This window comes from Saimiri boliviensis, chromosome 17, assembly GCF_048565385.1.
Source record: "Saimiri boliviensis isolate mSaiBol1 chromosome 17, mSaiBol1.pri, whole genome shotgun sequence".
NCBI classification, from domain to species: domain Eukaryota; kingdom Metazoa; phylum Chordata; class Mammalia; order Primates; family Cebidae; genus Saimiri; species Saimiri boliviensis.
In genome coordinates, this window is record NC_133465.1 from 9,626,343 (window position 1) to 9,645,106 (window position 18,764).

The following is an 18,764-nucleotide window of genomic DNA, read 5'->3' on the forward strand; positions in this document are numbered from 1 at the left end:
TGCTGTCTCCCAGTGTTGATCGGTGGCCTGGGCTGCGGGTGGCGGGCATGTGGGGAGGCAGGGGGAGGGAGGATGGAGTTTTTGGGCAATTTGAGGAATATGGTTTCAGGCTGAAGAACTCCCCTGCAAGACAGAGCCCAGGTTTTTCCGCAAAGCCTCAGAGACAGAGCCCTGACTCCCCCAAAAAGGCAGGAAAAGAGCAGTTTTGCTTGGAATGTCTTAGGGGCTTGCTGGCTGTGAATGCCGTTTGGAGCTAAAACTATCGAATGGCCAGTCTGTCTGTATTGCAGTCTGCAGGAAACCACTCCTGGGACCCATTCTTGCCATTCCCTGAAGTTCCAGGACAGAGGGGGACCCCAAGGCTCCCCGGAAAGGGGGTCCCCTCCCACTTGTCCTACCTACAACCCCTGGGCAGAGAGCCACCTTTGACCTTTGCCATTTGATTCAGAAGCTGCAGGTAGTTTCTGCCTTTTAAGCCAAATAGAGACTCAAGAAACTACAGCAGGGTTAGTGAAACTCAAGAGAGCTTGCAAAGTATTTTTTTTTCAAGTGATTGCTAAAGGCTTTGTGCGGTGCAGAGACTGGGCCAGTGCCAGCATCACGCAGCCACCAAGAGCTGAGCTCACTTGGTTTCTGAGAGGCTATATTTAAAACTCCAAATGGTTGTGATTTCTTTATTAAATAAACAATTCAGTCATTAGGAACATGTTGTGTTGCCATGCAGAGTGGGACTGGTCGTCACCAGGAAGCTGTAATTTCTGCACCCAGCTATTTTGAAGGCAAGCCTCAGCAATGGGCCTGGTCTAGCCCCTCAGCAACGCAGGCTCAACAGGCCCTTCCTTCAAAGGTATGGGAAGCCCCTTCTCTGCCGTGTATAGTGCTGACTGGAGAGGCCATTACCTTCTGCTCAGGAAAAAATAGGGCCAGCCCTGCCGACTCGGCGGGGGGGCTCTGGCTCTGGGGACGGGAGCTAGGCTCTCCAGAGCCCGGGGTCAAAGCCAGAGCAAGTGGATACGTGAGTGGTCTCTGGGTGTCCCAATCAGTCTCAGGTTTAAGTCTCTGCTGAAATGACAATGCCTGGGGGTGGTGGGTGGGCAGTGATGAGATCCCAGGTCTCAGTTGGCCAGACAGGCTAAGGAGCAAGCAAGACTTTCTGGGGTCTCAGGTGCTCCCCAAGGCCAGTGGGGCCTTTGGTAGGATTTAAGACCCACCGAGAGACTGGGCTAAGAAGTCTATGATTCACTTGTAATTTCATTCTCTGCTTTGGTCATTTTAGGTCAAGGGTCCAGTTCTCAAGGACTTTCATGATGTGGCTTTTTTCTGTCCATTAAAAAAGTCTGACCAGGTGCAGTGGCTCAGGGAGGCCGAGGTGGGTCGATCACTAGGTCAGGAGTTCAAGACCAGCCTGGCCAAGATGGTGAAACCCCATCTCCACTAAAAATACAAAAATCAGCCAGGCATGATGGTGGGCGCCTGCGATCCCAGGTATTTGGGAGGCTGAGGCAGAGAACTGCTTGAACCTGGAAGGCGGAGGTTGCGGTGAGCCGCGATCACACCACTGCACTCCAGCCTGGGCGACAGACTCCATCCACCACAGTCAGGCCCTGTGAGGGTGGCTGCAGCCTGAGACCTGAAGGAATCCCACCGTTGCTCAGTGACGCATCGGGACGTGTACTGTCAGGAGCCCCTCCGCCTCCCAGGGCCCTGTGCTCAAGTTGGGGAGAGAGGGCATGTGCCAAACTCGATGCAGGGAATAAGCTGGGTTGCTACTAAGACTGGCCCAACTGTGGGAAAAGCCCATTTTAGAGACTGGAATACTGAGTCACAAGGAAACTGGGTGATCCCCACCAGGGACCCGGAAGCCAATGCCATCCAGTCAGAGATGCCTGATGGTGGGTAATGCCTGATGGTGGGTGGGCAGGGACCCTGCGGGTGTCAGAGCTTCAAGGGGCCTCCCGGCCGTCCAAGCTGCCATTCATAAGGCTCTCCCCTGCGTGTTCCCCTTCAACTCCCAGAGACAGTGCCCTGGCATGGGATGCCTGCTTGTGGCAGACACACCCGTAGGTTTCAGATGTTGTTGTATAGACATCTCTTTCTCTGCTCTTCTTAAAACTAAATAAAGACATACAAGAAATAGGCCAAGAAAATTGGGGAATGAAAAGAATAACGGAGCCAGTAAGAAACAGGCTACGGACGGATCACACTCCTGTTTTATCAGACTGGAGCCTCAGCGGGGCGACGAGTCATTTCTGCAAAGAGGTCAATGTCTTTTGTCATTGGCATGTAGTTGGGAAGAAGTCTGTGAAATTGTAGGAAGCAATCAGAGGAAAGATGGGTCTTGGTAAAATAAGGGGCAAAAACCCACTTAACTTCATCAGGGCTGGGTTAGAAAATCCAACTAGCTAAGAGATGATCCTTAACTAGTCGCTGTTTAAGATGTCGGTGTCGGCCGGGCGCGGTGGCTCAAGCCCGTAATCCCAGCACTTTGGGAGGCCGAGGCGGGTGGATCACAAGGTCAAGAGATCAGGACCATCCCGGTCAACATGGTGAAACCCCGTCTCTACTAAAAATACAAAAAAATTAGCTGGGCATGGTGGCGCGTGCCTGTAATCCCAGCTACTCAGGAGGCTGAGGCAGGAGAATTGCCTGAACCCAGGAGGCGGAGGTTGCGGTGAGCCGAGATCGCGCCATTGCACTCCAGCCTGGGTAACAAGAGCGAAACTCCATCTCAAAAAAAAAAAAAAAAGATGTCGGTGTCACTATGAACCTCAAGAAGCAGGGGATAGGATTCTAAGAGGCTAAGGTGCTCTTTCCCCGCTAGGAGGAAAAAGGCGGCTGTTTGGCCAGCCAGCAGTTCTCTCTGACGAGGCAGGAGGAAGCCTGGCAGTATTTGAAGAGGGGCCATCGGGAACCTCCATCAGCCTTGTAGAAGGAGAGTTTCAGGGATCTAGCTCACGGAGGAAGCCCAGTGCCAGCCAGGCGGAAGGCTGCAGGCAGCAGAGAAAGGATTTTCTCTGTCAAAGCCACAGATGAGGGGTGGAGGCCGTGTCCAGGCGGGGGCCCTGTGGGTTTTGAAAGGAGCTGATCGTCTTGGGGCTCATGACAGCTAAGGTTTGGTTACAGTTACTAATAAAAATGAAGTTTAAATGGAAGAAAAATACCAGCTGTACCCAGGTATCTGGATTTCTTTATATGGTATCTAGAGTTTAAATGCATATAATTAATAGTCAGTTAAGTTAAACAGTACTTACACTGTTATTTTAATCACATTTATTTTCGTTGAAAAGGCACCCGAGGTGGTAGCTGTTAAGGCCCTGCCTTGCCCCTCTCTCCTTTTTTGTTTTTGAGACTGAGTTTCGCTCTTGTTGCCCAGGCTGGAGTGCAATGGCAAGATCTCGGCTCACCGCAACCTCTGCCTCCTGGGTTCAAGTGATTCTCCTGCTTCAGCCTCCCGAGTAGCTGGGATTACAGGCATGTGCCACCACGCCCGGCTAATTTTTGTATTTTTAGTAGAGACGGGTTTCTTCATGTTGGACAGGCTGGTCTTGAACTCCCGACCTCAGGATTGGCCTCCCAAAGTGCAGGGATTACAGGCATGAGCCACCACACCTGGCCTTGCCTCTGTTCTTTATGCTGGGGGTGAGGGCTTAAGGCCCGCCCAGGCAACTCCAAAGCATTCACTGCGGGTCACCAGGGACTGTGGTCCTGCAGCCTTAAGGGGGGAAATGTCAAGTCTTGCAAACCACGGTGGAAAATGCCACCTTTACATCAGCCATGTTCTCTAGGGTTGCTCTTGAGGCAACAGATTCCCCAGAGGGACACATCCTGGCCACTTGGGTATGCTTGCCACTTCTGGCCTAGCTGGGGTGGGGGTCTCACATGATACCCACCCCATGAGGAAGACTAAGGGGAGCCAGGGTTTTCCTACCTGCCTGTCCCCACCCCGTGTGTCCTGCTCGGCCCAAAAGCTGGACGGCAGGTCCTTGCATTCTGACCTCCTGGGTAGCTCTTTCTCCACCCTGCCCTGCCTGTGGGTCCAGAGAAGTGAAGTAACTTGTCCAGGGTCACCCAGCTAACAGTGCTGGGGTTGGGCCTAGAGCCCATTCAGCCAAAAGAACAGAAGCTGCTGTGTGCAGACATCGGCTCAGTGTTTTGCTTGAAAAGGCCTTTCAGTCTGACTGAGCCAGGACTCCATGGCTCTGGTTCAAAGACACCCCACGAGTTGCTGGGGCTCCGTGCTGCGCAAGTCAAGAGGAGGTGAGAAAGTCAAACAGACTGTCAATGCTGCCTCCCCTGAGCCCCAAAGTGGGGGCTCCCTCCAAGGAGACGCTATTTGTAGAGATTTGGGGTTTTGCACAAGACTGGAAGATGAGGCTCTGCAGATTCTTGGTCTTCCGTTGGATGATCCATTAGCAACCACCCCACCCCGATGAGGAGTTATGTCGTCCCAGGGACCCTTACCAGCCAAAAGCCCTGGGCCTCTGTCCAGCGTGGCCCCTCTCCTTCAGGATCACACACACCTACCACTAACCGGCTTCCTTTCCCCTCCTTCCTGTGACAATCCGGGTCCCTGGCGGCAGGGCTCATCCTCAGTGTTGCCCCTGCCCTTCACCCTCTCAGCCCTTTCCACCTCCCATCTGGACACAGCCCGTTTCATTCTGTTAACTCTGTTTTGACAGCCTCGACATCCCAAGGCTAGCCTGGGTCTGCCTGTGTTGGCAGCTCCTGGAAGCAGGGATCAGGGTCGAAACAGACAGGAGAGCATTTTCCTGGGCCCTTCTTCACACTCACATCCTCACAACAGTCTGTCCTATTGCACTAGGTGGAAGCAGGTGACAGGACCCCGAGCTGTGGATCTGGAGGTGTCTGGCCCACTGGGCTCAGACTTGGGTTGGGGAAGAAACTTTTTAGCGGAGCCAAGCAGGGCGCTCTGTGCTTGTGTGTGCCAACTCACGCTGTCCTCACAGCAATAGGAAGGAAACCTCCTCTCCACGTCCTAGACAAGGAAACAGAGGCAGAGGAAAGAGACCTGCCCACGCTCACTGAGCTGGTAAGTGGTGTGGTTCTCATTTGGGCCATTCACTGCATATTTCAGGCTTTGGCCTTCTGGACACGTCCTGGTTCCCTCATGGCTGAGCAGGCCAGGTGATGAGTTCTGGCTAGGGAGGTATGAGCAGAGGTGTGGGCAGTGAGCTGTGAGCAGAAGGTGATGCGTTTGCTTCTGGGCTGCACATTTCACTGCTGGGGTGAGTGCTTTCAGAGTTCCCTTATCCTTTGCCAGAGAGATCACAGTGGCTTTCCGATCAGCCTGGGTCAGAGCTGGGCAGCAGTCTGGACTCCCAGACCCCCGGACCCCAGGTCTTCCTGGCACCCCTGGAGCCCTCAGTTCCCGCGAAATGGGACACGTGGCTCTTTCTCTGGTGTCTCTGTCCACAGGGGGTTTCAGGTCATGCCCTCTTTTTTTTTTTTTTTTTCCTGAGATGGAGTCTTGCTGAGTAGCCCAAGATGGAGTGCAGTGGCGTGATCTTGGCTCACTGCAACCTCCACCTCCCAGGTCTTGGTTCAAGCAAATTTCCTAGCTCAGCCTCCCAAGTAGCTAGGATTACAGGCACACGCCACCATGGCCAGCTAATTTTTGTATTTTTAGTAGAGACAGGGTTTCACCACGTTGGCCAGGCTGGTCTTGAACTTGAACTTGTGATCTGCCCACCTTGACCTCCCAAAGTGCTGAGATGACAGGCGTGAGCCACCGGACCCGGCTTAGTCATGAGCTAATCCATGAGAAACTTGCCTGCCAGTGAATCCCCTACCTTCTTCTCAGTGAAACTTGCGCTTTGGAAATCACCCGTCGTCAACCCTAATTCTTTCCGCTTTTGTCATGGAGGGGAGAACAAGGTCAGCTGGCCCAGCCTGCTTTCCACGTGGATAGGAGACAGCACATGGTGCCTGGCCCCCCGGCCCCTGCTAACACAAACTCAGCCATCCCTGGACCTGGCGTCCTCCACAGGCCTGCCCCATCTGTCTGCCCTTTCTGAGATACACACACACACGTACACACACTGCGCACACTCTCACACAGGGTGGTCAGAGCCAGGTGAGGCGCCAAATAACAGCGTGTTCTCCTGACTTTGTAATCTCACCCCTCTGAACCCTCTACAGTGCTCTCCAGCCAGACCACCTCCTGCCCCACCTGCCTTATTCAACATACTTGTTTCCGACTGCTTATAAAGATGTGTCAGCCTTGAAAGATGAGAGTCAACTGTCACCAAGGAAATGAAAAAGGATGTGCTTCTAGGGCCGATGGCAGTTCCCAAAGTAGAGTCCAGAAATATTTTTGTGAAGTGGCAGCTGGCTCCTCGAGGAGGAGTGCTGAGCCTGGCGGGGTGGCAGTCACACGCTCAGACACAGGTCTCGGTGGCTCCTCTGCACACCCGTCACCTACCTCCTTCTCCATGACCCAGACACACAGGGCCCTGAATATACACCCATTTCCTACACACACATGTGGCTTCCACAAGCACGCCAGACGTCAAGGCTTCAGACTGCCTCTTCATCCGGTGTCCCCAGGATGCCCAGAGTACTGCGAGGTGGCCGCAATCCACTGGCCGCCATGAAGCAGGGACCTCGAGGGACCCCTGGCTAGCACCAAAATGATCAAAGTCAAAACCCAAAGGGCCACACTGGGCCCGGCGCACTGGGCAGCTCTCCAGAGCTTTGAGTCTTTACGGAAGCAATGCACAAGAGTTCGGAGCTTTGGGGGAATTTATTGAGGGCAGGCTTTGCGTACCAAAAGGGTGCTGGGTTTTCATCTGTCATTGGCAGGTGTCACAGCTGATGGTCTCTTTACCGCCATCAGTTGGTTGGCCAGACTGCGACGACCACAATAGCCACGAGCAGCAGTAAAATCACCATGATCATCCCTGAAAAAGAGGAGCAGAAAATACCTCTTTTAATGATTCCTACCAGAAGAGCTTCACACATTCTGAGTGCCTGCAGAGAGTCAGAGGGATGATGCTCCCTCTGAGCCTTGTACTCTGAGGCGGAGAGGGGTGGTCAGCATCCTGGGGCAAGGCTGACCCAGGCTGCTGACCACCCCTGGCTTTGCAGGATGGTGAGTGCAGAAGGAGGGGCCTGGTGTGGTCAGGCCTCTCCAGGCTACACCCAGGCCAGGAGGGGGTGCCTGCTGTGCCCCTGACTCTGGGCACACCCTGGACCACAGGGGAGGGTAGAAGCTGCCTATAGCAGCCACCCTCACTACCCAATCAGATTACGCATTGATGAAGCATTGATAAAGCAAAGGGCTTAGGAGCTGCATTCTAGAACCCAGTTCTCCATTCTCCACGTGGCTTCACTTTGTCTTCTTGAGTCCAAGATCCTTATGCCACCCATGTGTAAAAACATTCATGAACAGAGGTGCTCGTTTTAATATGTACTTTTTCTGCTAGTAGTTTCTGGTTTCATTTCCCGACATTTCTGGCTGGAGAGCACGGACCTTCCCAGCCAGCACCACGCTGGGTCCAGCTCTGCCTGCCAGCCCTGCCCTGCCTCCTCCGGGTCGTGCATCTGAACTAATCATGGCCTGTTCCTCCACCTGATGCTGATGAAGTGGGCACCACAGAACGCAGCCCTCCCTCAAGACAATGAGCTCACTGTCGCCCATGTTCATTTGCCCAGTAGTTAACAATGAGTGCTTGCCAGACGCCAGGTACCAGCAGCGACAAGGTGTAGCATAACAGAGGTGGGGCGTGCCTAGTGTCAAGTAAACACTCAAGAAAGGTTTGCTCACTCAAGAGTCCTTGAGCTGCCAAGGGCCCAGGAGGGAGGTGGGGAGCAGAAGAGGAGAGGTCCATGAAAATGCTTCAGAAAGTAACAGGGAGAGCCACATGTGCAGAGTCACATGGTCGCACGGCCATCAGGACTGCTCAATCCTACTATAGTCTGTGGCCTAAGTTCGTCAGCAAAGAAAATGCTAAATTTCATTTAGACATTTGTGAAAATAAGAGTGCAATTTGTGGCTGGGTGCAGTGGCCAGGGGCAGTGGCTCAGCACTTTGGGAGGCTGAGGTGGGTGGATCACAAGGTCAGGAGATTGAGACCATCCTGGCCAACATGGTGAAACCCTGTCTCTACTAAAATACAAACAAACAAACAAAACTAGCCAGGCGTGGTGGTGCACACCTGTAGTCCCAGCTACTTGGGAGGCTGAGGCAGGGGAATCACTTGAACCTGAGAGGCAGAGGTTGCAGTGAGCCGAGATCATTCCACTGCACTCAAGCCTGGTGACAGACGAGTAAGACTCTGTCTCAAAAAAAAAGAGGGCAATTTGCTTTTTCTTCCAAGTTCACAGACTTCCTGAATCCCCTGCAGCCAGGACAGGTCCCACCTGTGGAGTTGCTGGGATCTGCTGGAAGACTTAAAAATGTGTGGCAAGTGGGTGGGCACCTGTAATCCCAGCACTTTGGGAGGCCAAGGTGGGCAGATCATCCGAGGTCAGGAGTTCGAGACCAGCCTGGCCAACATGGTGAAGCCCCGTAAAAAATACCAAAAAAAAGTTAGTCTGGTGTGGTGGCAGGCTTCTGTAATCTCAGCTACCAGGGAGGCTGAGGCAGGAGAATCACTTGAACCCGGGAGTGTGCAGTAAGCCGAGATTGCAACACTGTACTCCTCCAGCCTATACAACAACAGCAAAACTCCATCTCATAAAAAAAAAGTATGGCAAGCTTCTTTGTCATCTCCCTGTGATTGTGGGTGAATTTTTCTAATACGGGCTCTTTCTCTGATGATCCAATCTTTTGAGAGATGCTTCTCTTGGGGACCCAAGATTTCTCTCCCTGTTCCTGGAGGAGAAAACCTCAAGCCTAGTCTACACTTAAGGCCCTGCCAACTTTGGTTTATGGGCCAAATCTGGCTGTGCTCTGTTTTTGTACAATCCCTGAGCTAACAATAGTTTCTTATATTTGTAGAGGGTCATCAAAAAAGTAAAAGAAGGAGATGTGACACCGTCTGTGGTCTGCACAGCCTAAACCATTTACGACCTGGCTTTTTCCAGGGGCTTGCTAGCTCCTGCTCTCTATCACAGTGACTGATAATGACCCAGCTGCAGCAGTTCATCCACTTAGGTGCTGGCTTTCAATGCTCTCTTCATTTCTTTCATCTAGGGATTTCCTTTCTTCCTTGTAAATTCAGCTATGCATTAACATTTGTGGGTGGGTTTACACTATTTTACCTAACATTTCAAGATGATTGCAGTGAGAAGGTAGGGGTAGGGGTGTATGTGTGTATGTGTGTGTGCGTGTGTGTGTGTCTGTGTGTGTGTGTGATTATCTTAGTCCATCTTCTTACCAGAAGCAGAAGAACAAATCTAGTCTCACTCTAGTCCCCCAGGCTGGAGTGCAATGGAGCGATGTCGGCTCACTGCAACCTCCGTCTCCCGGGTTCAAGCGATTCTCCTGTCTCAGCTTCCTGAGTAGCTGGGATTACAGGCACCTGCCACGTGCCTGGCTAATTTTTGCATTTTTAGTAGAGATGGTCTTTCACCATGTTGGCCAGGCTGGTCTTGAACTCCTGACCCCAGGTGATCCGCTCACCTCAGCCTCCCAAAGTTTTGGGATTACAGGCATGAGCCACTGCTCCCGGCAGAAGAACACATCTTTTCACTGATTTTCTGCCTCCAGAAACATCTCCAGGTTGACCAAAAGCTCCCCGGGGCAGGAGCATCGCTAGTTCTTGGTTATTCTCGTGCCTGTACAGTGTCTGGTTGAAGACTTGTTCCTGGCTGGGTGAAGGTTTCTGCTGTGCAACATCAGGAGAAGATGATGGGAATGAGGAGGCAGGCACAGGCTGGGGTGTGGTGAGAGGGCAATCCCTGGCACTCCAGGGCCTGGGCTTACCCTAAGCTGAGAGGGAGGGGCTGACAGCTGAGGAGATACAAGAGAGGATGAGAGGTGTTTGAGGAAGAGGTAGTGCTCCTGAGGCTCCAGCAGGATCACAGCTGGGAGGACACGTGGGCCTAGAAGCTCTCTGTGCAGCAAGGCAGGCTCCACACTGAGGCTCTGATGGCCCAGAGCAGAGGCCGGTACAGTGACCATGAATTGTCAAATCGGGGTGATTATGAGAACTGCGGAACAAGTGACAAGAACAGGGAAATCACGAACAACAACTGCCAACCCAAATGGCCATCGATGACAGACTGGACAAGGAAAACAGCAACAACAACATCAACAACTGATTGGGACGAGGAAAGCACACATCTGGTTTTAGCTTCTGCACCCCGAGCTTGAAGTCCCAGGGAAGAGGCCTCGAGGCACCCGCGGTCACTACCATCCCCGATTCAGAGCCCTGCGGTTAGGGACCACCCGGCTTGTGCGTCCCTCGATCCGTGCTCCGCAATGGAGCTACAGCAAGCTTTACAGAATGTAAAGCAGGTCAGCTGACCTCCTTGCTTACACCCCGCAATGGCTGAAATCAAGATCCAAACTTTACGGACTTGGCCTAGCACAGCGTGGCCCTGCAACCCTGCAGCCGCGCTCTGCGTGCTGTGCTCCAGCTACCCTGGGTGTCTTCGCTGCCTGTGACAGGCCGATGCAGAAGGCAAGGGCCCTGCCTCCCGGCTTCTACATGTGCTATCCTTTCCATCCGAGAGCTCCCCACCCTTGGTCTAGTAATTACCCCAAACTCAGTGTCAGGGGCACTTTCCCAAGGAACTCTTTGTTGTCCTCCAGTTACCCGTGCCCTCCTTGTCCCCTAAGTCTCCATGGTAACCCTTTTTAAATCTTTTTCTTTCTTTTTTTTTTGAGATGGAGTCCTGCTCTGTAGCCCAGGCTTGAGTGCAAAAGGCGTGATCTCGGCTCCCTGCATCCCGAGTTCAAGTGATTCTCCAACCTCAGCCTCCCGAGCAGCTGGGACTACAGTTGCCCACCACCACGCCTGGCTAACTTTTGTATTTTTAGTAGAGATGGGGTTTCACTATGTTGGCCAGGCTGGTCTCGAACTCCTGACCTCAAGTGATTCACCCTCCTTGGCCTCCCAAAGTGCTGGGATTATAGGTGCCAAAGTGCTGGGATTATAGGTGTGACCCACCGCACCCGCCTTAAATCATTGTTTAGGTACTCAGTTACCATCTCTCTCTCCTGGGCACCTGAATGTCTACAACAGGGACTGTGGTTTCTCATTCACCCCCATATCCCCAGTACCCAGAACAGAGCCTGACACAGGAAAGAGGCACAGACACACACACGTGTGTGTGTGTGTGTGTGTGTGTGTGTGTAAAACAAATGAATACATGTACTGAATTTTTGGAAGGGATAAGAAGAGACACAAGGGACACAGAAGGAGTGATCGACAGAGAGGGAGAAGCTGAGAAAACGTGGCAAGAAGGCTAATGAGCAAGAAAATTTAAAAAGTGGTCAATGCCAACCCATAGTACTGCAGAGGGAAGAAGATAGAAGAAAGCTCCCGGGCTGCAGAGACCTTGCATGCAGTTTTAGCACACGGTGGGTGGGTCTACTGGAACTATTATTATTACAGTGGTGCCTTTAAAGCCACTAATTTTTCTACCACAGATACTGTGGATTAGACAAATTGTGTCCCAGTAAAGGCATGACGGGGCACACAGTATCAGCGATGGCCATCTTGGACAGTAAGTTGATAAGATATGATAAACTGCGTTCTTGTCCAAAAATGAAAAGGGGGATTTCAAGAGCAATGACAAATAAGGCTTTTATATTTTAAACCGTTTCAGAGCAAACAGGAGGAGACTTTCAACAGGCTTAAGTAAACTGGTGTATATTGGGGTCAACTGAGGAGGTCATTTTAAGATGGCAGGTGACAGCGATAAGCAAAGGCCGACTGCTGCCTTTTGGATTCTTTGGGTCACAGGAAAGGTGTTTATCTACCTTATCACTGCAATCCTTTTTCTTTGAGAAGTTTGGCTTTCTTGGAATGTGATCCCAGCTCTGGCCCCTTTCTGAATGGAGTGTCTCTCCTCTGAAGGATGTTTCAGAATGAGTAAGCAAGGATCTTTTAGAAGCCAGGGAAAGCTGAGCCACACCGTTCATGAAATATCCACACGTGCCAAGTTTGGTGCTAAGTGCTATGGGGATATTGCTTGGCTTAATTCTCCACAATAAGTAACCTTCATCTCCATTGTATATATGAGGAAGCTGAGGTTCTGGAAGGTTAACTCTCCTACCGAAGGTCCTCTGGCTGGTAAGAGGAAAAACTTGAATTGGAATCCAGGTGGGTAGGACCCTCTGCCCACACTCTAACTCTTCTTTGCACCAGTGGAGCCTGTGTGGAGGCATCCTGACCTGAGATAGAGTGCAGGGTCCGTCAGGGACAGAGACCCAGACTCCCTGGAGCTGAAACACTGGGGTAAAGAGTTTCTTCTCGGCCGGGCGCGGTGGCTCAAGCCTGTAATCCCAGCACTTTGGGAGGCCGAGGCGGGTGGATCACGAGGTCGAGAGATCGAGACCATCCTGGTCAACATGGTGAAACCCCGTCTCTACTAAAAATACAAAAAACTAGCTGGGCGTGGTGGCGCGTGCCTGTAATCCCAGCTACTCAGGAGGCTGAGGCAGGAGAATTGCCTGAGCCAAGGAGGCGGAGGTTGCAGTGAGCCGAGGTCACGCCATTGCACTCCAGCCTGGGTAACAAGAGCGAAACTCCGTCTCAAAAAAAAAAAAAAAAAAAAGAAAAAAAAAAGAAAAAAAAAGTGTTTCTTCTCTTTCCAGCCTCTTTTCTTTCTTGCTCCCTCCCTCCTTCCCTTCCTTAACTTTTTATGATGGAAAATTTTAAACATATACAAAAGCAGACCAAAGGGCATGCAGAACGGGGATGAGACCAACTGTCAGCCTTTTTTTTTTTTGAGACGGAGTTTCGCTCTTGTTACCCAGGCTCGAGTGCAATGGCGTGATCTCGGCTCACTGCAACCTCCGCCTCCTGGGTTCAGGCAATTCTCCTGCCTCAGCCTCCTGAGTAGCTGGGATTACAGGCACGCACCACCATACCCAGCTAATTTTTTGTATTTTTAGTAGAGACGGGGTTTCACCATGTTGACCAGGAAGGTCTCGATCTCTTGACCTCATGATCCACCCGCCTCAGCCTCCCAAAGTGCTGGGATTACAGGCGTGAGCCACCGTGCCCAGCCCATCCGTCAGCTTTAACAAAGATGCATTCATGGCCAGTCTGGCTTTACGCAAACCCTCACCTGCTCCCTGTGTCTCATGTATTATTTTGAAGCGAATTCCAGACATAGGTCATCTACAAATATTTCAGTAAGTATCATTAAAAGGCACCATTAAAAAAAGACACACACACTCCCCGAGACATAACCACAGAGGGTCTGACAGTTCCCTAAAGGTGGAGGCAGGGAAGAGCCAGGGACTCTTCTGATCTAGGAAGGTGGCTCCAGTCTCGAGGATGCAGCAGACCCTCCTGCTGGAGGGTCATGGGAACCCGCATCATACTCGGTCACGTGTGAAAGACAGAACTTAGTACGTCTGCCTCAGAATAGTTCTTAAACCTCATGGGGGTCTACTCATCCATTCCCCCAGCTAAGGAAATGTTTGACATTTCAGAACAAGGAAAGACAGTCGAACTTCTGGGAGGCTGCCAACTCCTTAAACAATGAATGCTGTCTGCCCCCAACGCGAGCACAGAACACCTGGCGCAGCTCCTGACTTCAGGACCGTTTCCTCCGCGTTTCACTCAGCTCCTGCCCTGGGCCCGCTGGCACCTGGCGAGGCAGATTTTCCCTTCCAATCCTCAAGAGTCCCTTTCAGGGGCAGGCAGGGGATGCCAGGGTTACAGGAGTGGAAAAAAATGTCCATTTCCTTTGGTCAGTTTACCAGATGAGTATTACTCAACCACTTACAATATTTACAAGTCCAGCTCATGGCAATTAAAAAAAGATGTAAGAAAACAAACTCCTTTTCAAACTGGGAGAGGATATTAAGCACAGTCTCTCAGGAACGGTGTTGTGTTTTCTGAAGATTGTTCATCTGGAGTCATGGTCCATACTTTTTTCCAATGAAACACTGGAGACCAGCAAAATACGGAGCTTGTGCTGCCAGCACCCCTGCCACAGTTGGGTGTAGGTCACAGCTCTCAGTGCCCACTGACATGGAGGAGGAGGGAAGGAGGGGAAAGAAATCTGGAGGCTGACTTTTCGAGAAAGAGAGAGAGAGAGAGAGAGAGAGAGAGAGAGAGAGAGAGAAAGAGAGCGAGAGCGAGCAAATCTCCGTGATGGCCACTTCTGCCCTGTATCTGCAGGGGAACGTGGCAGGTAGGCTGATGGGAAAGGAGGAGGGAGGGAGGGGGTCTTTTTCTGGTTTTGCTGCAAGGAAAGCCACCTTAGCTGCTCACTACTGTTGGTTGTCTTGAACCAAAATGCTTATTCTGGCCAGGCACAGTGGCTCATACCTGTGACCCCAGCACTTTGGGAGGCTGAGGTGGGTGGATCACCTGAGGTCAGGAGTTCGAGACTAGCCTGGTCAACATGGCAAAACCCCATCTCTACTGAAAAATGCAAAAAGTAGCCAGGCGTGGTGACAGGTACCTGTAATCCCAGCTACTCAGGAGGCTGAGGCAGGAGAATCGCTTGAACCCAGGAGGTGGAGGTTGCAGTGAGCTGAGATCGCACCACTGCACTCCAGCCTGGCCAACATGGCAAAACCTAGTCTCTACTAAACAATGCAAAAATTAGCTGGGTGTGGTGGCAGGCACTTGTAATCCCAGCTTCTTGGGAGGCTGAGGCTGGAGAATTGTTTGAACCCAGGAGGCGGAGGTTGCAGTGAGCTGAGATCGTGCCACTGAGATCGTGCCACTGTGCTCCAGCCTGGGTGACAGCAAGATTTCATCTCAAAACAAAAACCAAAAAACAATAAAGCATATTCTTTTTCTTTGCCTCACCTTTCACACCAGAACAGTTAGGCCAACTGGCAACCCCCATGTCACTAACCTCTAAAGATGAATAGAAGACACTTAGAGACGACTCCTGTAGTTTGGGTTTGGTGGTGTTTTTTTTTTTTTTTTTTTTTTTTTTTTTTAGCAGTTGTGCCTGTCAATAGAGGTGACATTTGCTTATGTATTAACCAGTTGATTCTCACTGATCAAACAGACTTTTCACAGCAGACTCCTGAGCTGAGGTAGGGAATAAGCAGGAGAAGAGACAAAACTGGAATATTTATCTTCAAAAGTTCATGTAAATGTTCCCTTTAATCCCATGACTGGGCAAATACACTAAGAAAAGAGTAGACACCGTGCAGAGAAGGTGAGCATATTTACATTCTGATTTCCAGAATGAGCGGCTGGAGAATGGCAGCTATGTTTGAGGTCTCTGCCCAGACCTGCCCACTCCAGGGCTGTGAGTGCTCTGCTGGGGGGACGCAGGGCGTGGGACTAGCAGCCTTCCTGAAGCTGCTGCTCGGCCGCACTCGGGGAAACCAGGCGCTGGGGGTATGGAGAGGAGGGCCCACCGCTTCTGATCTCACCCCTCTTGACTCTATCTTACCCCACAGTTCTACATGTGAATTTCCCCTGAATAACGCTTTCATTAAAACACTGGGCAAAAGTCTTCTCTGGTTTTCTGAGTTTGTTTTGTTCTTAGCCTGGCATCCAACTCATCCCTGCAAGTTTTCCTCTCTCTGTTTTGTGGGTTCACCTTCCTCTGCAGCTCCAGGGGGTTGCCTCTGACTCATCACTGGAGTCTCTGCCTGCTCCTCTCTGAGTGCATGCAGCCTCAGCCCATTTTCCGCCCGCCCCAGGGCAGGGCTGAAGCCTGGACTGCTCATCCTCCATCCTATCCTCCATGAAGACTGCTCAGCCCATACACAGCCAGCCTGCCCTGGAATCTGAGGCCATCTGCAGCAAGGCCATTGCTCTTAAATGACTGTCTTCCACCTTTTAGGATCTTTTTTATTTATTTTTATTATTTTATTATTTTTATTTTTTGAGACAGAGTCTCCCTTTGTTGTGCAGGCTGGAGTAGAGTGGCGTGATCTCAGCTCATTGCAACATCTGCCTCCTCTTGAACCTAGTTCAAGTGATTCTCCTGCCTCAGCCTCCCAACTAGCTGAGATTACAGGCACCTACCACCACGTCCAGCTAATTCTTGTATTTTTAGTAGAGACAAGTTTTCACCATGTTGGCCAGGCTGGTCTCCAACTCCTGACCTCAGGTGATCTGCAGATCTCAGCCTCCCAAGGTGCCGGGATTACAGGCATGAGCCACCGTGCCCGACCAGGCTCTTTTATTATTAATACTTCCTTCCTTAGGACATAGAATCTCCAAAATCAGAGATCAATGCAGTCTGATGCAGTGGAAGAGGCACCGATTTTACAGTCAGGAAGACCTGACTTCTGATCTGCCACTGGTGACCTATGACACATTGGGAAAGGTAGAATTCACTGGAGCTCGGTTCTGCCATCTTTGGAACAAGATTGGAAAATCCTGACTTCACAGGCTTGTTGTGAGGATTTGGGAAGATATAGTACATGAAATTTCTAGAACACAGCTGGCACTCAGTAAACAGTAACTCTCCCAACAATAATTACTGTTCGTCGTGGAGCCCCTGCCTGAAATGGGTGCCCAGTAGTGGCAGGTACTCCATCACTGTCCCACAACAGAGCTGGTCTCTCAGAAATCAAATGTCACTCTCTCGAAAAGAAGGAAGAGTCACAAAAACAAGAGGAACCCCTGGGTGGCATTTAGTGTAGAAACAGAGGGAGCAATTCTCGCTGAGGCCCGGCGGTGATGCGGGCATTGGGAAGGATTGGAAGTTCAGGGCGGAATGTCTGGCAGCCTCCGTGTCCGTTAGTAGCTACGGGAAGGGCAGCTGTGCTGGGCGGGACACGGGCGGCGGTCAGCAGGCGAGCAGAGCACAGCCAAGCGGACACCCGGTGAGGGGAGCTGTGAAAGGCCCAGATGTGAAAGCCTGTGAAGAAGTAGAGAGGGCAGTGGCAGGGGGGGTGTCACAAGATGGGGTCACAGGCAGGAAGAGGAGAAGGTTAAAGCAAACCACAAGGGGCACCCGGCTTTATAACACGTTCCGCAATGCGGAGAAGGGGCGGAGAGGAACCCAGGTGCAGGGGAGCTGGGCATCTGGGCATGTTGCATAAGTAACAATAATGACAATTAAAATAATAGCTGTAGTGGCCGGGCGCGGTGGCTCACGCCTGCAATCCCAGCACTTTGGGAGGCCGAGGTGGGCAGATCACGAGGTCAAGAGATCGAGACCATCCTGGCCAACATGGTGAAACCCCGTCTCTACTAAAAATACAAAAACTAGCTGGGCGTGGTGGCGCGCGCCTATAGTCCCAGCTACTCAGGATGCTGAGGCAGGAGAATCACTTGAACCCGGGAGGTGGAGGTTGCGGTGAGCTGAGATTGCACCATTGCACTCCAGCCTGGTGACAGAGTAAGATTCCATCAATCAATCAATCAATCAATCAATAAGTAAATAAATAAATAAAAGTTGTAGTGGCCAGACACAGTGGTTGATGCCTGTAATCCCAGCACTTTGGGAGGCCAACGCAGGTGGATCACCTGAGCACGAGAGCTCGAGACTAGCCTGGGCAACATGGTGGAACCTGGTATCTAAATTTAAAAAAAAGAAAAATAATATTAATAGTAGTAGTGTAACAAGAACAGAAGTCGAGAAAAAAGCCTAGGCAACAGTGCAAGATCCCACCTCTACAAAAAATATTTTAAAATTAGCTGGCTGTGGTGATGCATGGTTATAATCCCAGCTGCTCGGAGGCTGAGGTGGGGAGAATTGCTGGAGCCCAGGAGTTCAAGGCTGCAGTGAGCTCTGATTGCACGACTGCACCTCAGCCTGAGTGACAGAGTGAGACCCTGTCTCTTAAAAGTCAATAAGGCCAGACATGGTGGCTCATGCCTGTAATCCTAGAACTTTGGGAGGTCGAGACAGGTGGATCATCTGAGGTCAGGAGTTTGAGATCAGCCTGGCCAACATCGTGAAACCATGTCACTACTAAAAATACAAAAATTAGCTGGGCATGGTGGTGTGTGCCTGTAGTCCCAGCTACTCAGGAGGCTGAGGCGGGAGAATCGCTTGAACCCAGGAGGTGGAGGTTGCAGTGAGCTGGGCTCCCGCCACTGTACTCCAGCCTGGGCGACAAAGCAAGACTCTGTATTGAAAAAAAAAAGAGAAGAAAAAAAGAAAAGTCAAGATTAATGTACTGTTATGCCATTAGGTACATATGCTCAGAAAGTTGTCAGGACTCAAGTCCCATATTATTTTCACCACCAGACAATGAGGCTAGCAGGGCAACAATTTCCCCCAATCTATAAGAAAATAGGGACTCTAAAGTTAAGCAGGGTGAAAAGAAGAGCTGAGATCCCTAAGGCTTGACCATCCCACACTCCCTCCAGAGAGCCCAGGAAGGCAGAGGCCGGTGACCCCACTGGGTGAATGAATGGCCATGTTCTCCGGGGCGGGGGAGCATCAGGGAGCTTGGCCTGACTCGGAGACCTGGGAGGTCAGGATGGGAGGAGGCGACCTGGGTGGGCCGTGGACGCCCTGCAGGATGAAGGTAGCAAGCCACAGACTGTGACATGTGCCTGCGACTCCTCAAAGAAACAGGTTACTGGGCAAAACAATCAGCCCCCAAATAGAATCTTAGCTGGATCTTAGTTTTGAGTCACGCTGATTGAATGTAACAGTCTGAGCCTTTAGACAAGATTGCAGTCGAGGAATACAGGACAGTGGGCTGAGAAAGGGCCTGCAGGGTCCAGCCCGAGCTT

General features: G+C 51.4%; 1 protein-coding gene across 2 annotated transcripts in view; it reads right to left on the reverse strand.

Annotated features, from left to right (window-relative positions):
* Window positions 1-6,744: 6,744 nt before the first annotated feature.
* STX8 (syntaxin 8) overlaps window positions 6,745-18,764 on the reverse strand; it is a 309,930-nt gene continuing 297,910 nt past the window's right edge. For both annotated transcript variants that reach the window (XM_074388170.1, XM_010339853.3), the window contains one exon: window positions 6,745-6,920. In XM_074388170.1, coding sequence (XP_074244271.1) covers window positions 6,853-6,920 — 68 coding nt within the window. In that variant the 3' untranslated portion in view covers window positions 6,745-6,852. The remainder of the gene's footprint in view (window positions 6,921-18,764) is intronic.